This window comes from Micromys minutus, assembly GCF_963924665.1.
Source record: "Micromys minutus genome assembly, chromosome: 16".
NCBI lineage: Eukaryota > Metazoa > Chordata > Mammalia > Rodentia > Muridae > Micromys > Micromys minutus.
In genome coordinates, this window is record NC_137985.1 from 15,947,308 (window position 1) to 15,951,007 (window position 3,700).

The 3,700-nt window shown below is 32.0% G+C and overlaps 1 protein-coding gene across 1 annotated transcript; it reads left to right on the forward strand.

The window, feature by feature from the left end:
• Positions 1 to 2,160: 2,160 nt before the first annotated feature.
• On the forward strand, positions 2,161 to 3,090 carry LOC308430795 (olfactory receptor 7E24-like; the record flags this gene model as incomplete). Its single annotated transcript, XM_080930082.1, has 1 exon — positions 2,161 to 3,090. One exon carries the CDS (start codon positions 2,161 to 2,163, stop codon positions 3,088 to 3,090), a length of 930 nt encoding a protein of 309 aa, XP_080786208.1.
• Between the last annotated feature and the right edge of the window lie 610 nt (positions 3,091 to 3,700).

Consider the following 3,700-nt stretch of genomic DNA (forward strand, 5'->3'; position numbering starts at 1 on the left):
ATATTAAGATTTTAAATAATTATACATTCATGTACAATTAAAATATTCTTACCTGATTATATCACATTTGTGCAAAAGCTAACACCTAGCTGTATATAAGTTACAAAATCAGAAAATGAAAAAATAAAGAAACTATATTAAACATAATTTTAATTGACTGACAAAAATTGATAGAACAAGAATCTAACTGTAATTTTTAATAAACTTTTGACTACGTTTTATTTTGTGTACAAAACTGTTGTGTGTAGATACTTGAGGAAGCCATAATAGAATGTAGGTTCATCCTGTATTTGAGTTACAGGCTATTGTGAACAACCTGATCAGGGTGCTGGGAACAAAACTTGGGATCCCTGGCAACAAAGAAAGTGACCATAGCTACTAAGCAAATTATCCAAAGATTGTTTTAGCCTGTGTATTCAGAATATGAACCTCAGGAAGTAAGGTTAGTGCTCTTTTTAAAGCTTAAATATACGTGATAGGGCTCTCAGGGTGGGCAGGTGAGGCAACACTCACAGAGGCAGGGAAGGGAACAGGGTTTTGTGGAGGGCAAACTTGAAAAGTGAATAACATTTAAAATGCAAATAAAATACCAATAAAAATGAATACACACACATAAATTCTTCATAAGGTTCTTTTGTTAGATATTTCCTATTTTTGTTGGAAATAGAAAAATAGCCATTTCTTTTACACATGTGATTTACTGGTTAGGGGAAATATTACTGGGTTAAATTTCAAGAATTTTTAAATGGATTGTTTGAAAATATTTTTCTCAAATATGATTTGCCTAGAGTTTCAAAAAATGATAGACGTAGATAAATTTTCTCTCATAGAGTACATTTAAGAAGCTGATATAAAATTTTGCCACAACTGGGAATTATAACTAAAGTTATACTGCACATGACTTAGTTTGTTTTGCATTTTTATCAAAATGCTTAAGACAGGTAAGCTTTTTAAAAAAATAGTTTATGTACCTCATAGTTTATAGTCTACAAATTCAAACAATGTAGTACAGGCTTGGATGATATTCTCTTCATGAATGAATAAATGAAAACGTTTTGAAGAAGTTGTAATATATTATAAAAGGAAACCAGAGGAGTTGGAGGATGTTAACACCCAAAAAACCTAACTTAATTGGTGAACATCCCATGAGTTCCCTTTTCTATTTTCTTTTCTGTCCTGTTCTATCCTGCACATTTTCATTTCATTTCATTTTCTTCCTTTTTTACCTTCCTTTCTCTTCCCTTTACTTCCTTTCTCCTTTGATCTCTTCTCTTTTAGTTTAGTCCTTAGGGGTATTTTTGCTCCTTTCATCCTATCTCCATTCTTTCTATCCTTTACCCTGTTTGTTCCTTCATATTTCCTCTTTAAGCTCCATCCATTACCTGTTTTATGTTGGGATTAAATTTACATTCTTTCATTAATTAGACAGGGTAAACACCACAAACCTCAATTTAAATTATGGATTACCAAGAGCTTAGAATATAGCCTGATGGCATTTTTTTTTATTCAAAGATTATTATGTTTAATCTATACTCACCAGGAAAGCTGTTTATATGTTACTTTCTGTCCTACATGTACTTTGTTCTTGTGGTAACTAGTAAGATTTCAATGCATGGCTATCAAACTTCTTAATTAAGTACTGACAAAAATATTCATATAGTGTTATGCCATAATGCCTTAAAAATCTGTATATGCATTCCTCTATTTTAAATAAAGTTGTAAGAGAAGAAAAAAAGAAATAATCATAGATGAGTTTCTGAGTGCTGAGGTCCCTCAAAATGGCTTTTTTCAGATAAAAATATTTGAAGGTGAATGCAGTTTATTTTTTAGGGAATTAGTTCTGGAGTTCAAATATTATTTATTTTCTTTAATTGATATTTTATTAACTATTTGAGAATTCTATACAATGCATTTTTAAATAAATAAATAAATTGTGGATTATGTGTTTTATATGCTCAAACAAAGTACCACACAGAAAACAAAATATTCTAGCACATGAACCATTTTTGCAATAAATAAACTTTGTTAAATATTAAAAGTTAGTGTGTATGAATAACTTCTTATGAACTTCTAGATTAAAAATACATGTATGCAGCTAGTTGATTCTATAATGGGTAATTCACTACAACAGTCTCTTTATTGTAAAGATTTTCTAGCATCATGGAACAGTATAATTTAACAAATACCATGGAATTCCTTCTCCTTGGACTTTCAGAGGACCCTGAACAGCAGCCCATATTATTTGTACTATTTCTGCTCATATACCTGCTGACTCTGCTTGGAAGTGTGCTCATCATCTTAGCCATCAGCACTGATCCCCAACTCCACAACCCTATGTACTTCTTTCTCTACTGTCTTTCATTGTCTGACATGGGCTTCAGCAGCAGCACCATCCCCGAAATCCTGATAAACATGCGGACCCATAGCAAATCCATAACTTATGGAGCCTGCTTAACTCAGGTGTCTTTCTTTTTTCTTTTTGGGTGTATGGACAACCTACTACTGACTGTGATGGCCTATGACAGATGGGTAGCCATTTGTCACCCTCTACACTACCAAGTCATTCTGAATCCTCGTCTCTGCAGATGTTTGGTCATCGTGTCACTTTGTATCAGTCTCATTGATTCACAGACACACTGCTTGATGGTGTCACAAATAAAATTTTGTACAAACATAGAAATCCCTAATTTCTTCTGTGATGTTCCAGAGCTTCTAAAACTTGCATGTTCTGATACCACTATCAATAAAATAGTCATATTTTTTCTCGGTATCATTCTTGGTTTCCTCCCTGCTTCAGGAATCTTTTATTCCTACTATAAAGTTATTTCCTCCATTGTTAAAATCCCTTCATTGTTAGGGAAATATAAAGCCTTCTCTACTTGTGGATCTCACCTGTCAGTTGTTTGCTTATTTTATGGAACAGGTCTTGGTGTGTACCTTAGTTCATCTATTTCTACTTCTTCCAAAGAAAGTATGGTGGCCTCAGTAATGTATACCATGGTGGTTCCCATGATGAACCCCTTCATCTACAGCCTGAGGAACAAGGATATCAAGAAAGGCCTGCAGAAACTTTGCAGTCAAATTACATAAGTTACCTTATTGAGTAATCCCTTAATATATAGTTACTTCAATTTTGGGTCACATAACTGATGTATAGTGAAACATGTACTGACTATATAAATTTATGAATATAAAATATCAAAATTTAATACAAACATGATGAATCTATGTATATATTTTTGTTCTGTCCATGTTACTTTATATAGCATTACTGCTACTTTATTTCTGAACATATAACTTTAAAAGTTGTCACAGCATGTGTTTTTATACAATGACATACCAAAGAATGCAGGCAGAAATATGATAGTAATGTTTGACTGACTGTTAAATATTTCCGTTTGTTAACCACCTACACAAATGAAAACATAATTGTTGAATTACATGAAGAAAAGACTTTTCATAGTTTCCTAACATAATTGATCTGCATGTGAATATGAAATTGATATAATTTAACTTTTATGCAAAATGTGTAATTTTAACAATTGACATTTGTATTTCTCTAATGAGTTTCACTAAGCAATTAGTTGCACTATATATTCTGTGGAAGGTATACTCATTCCCTTTAGATCATGTGAACACTAATATTATTTTCATGCTCTAGGGTTAACCATTATCTTGAGCATATATTGGCAATATTAAT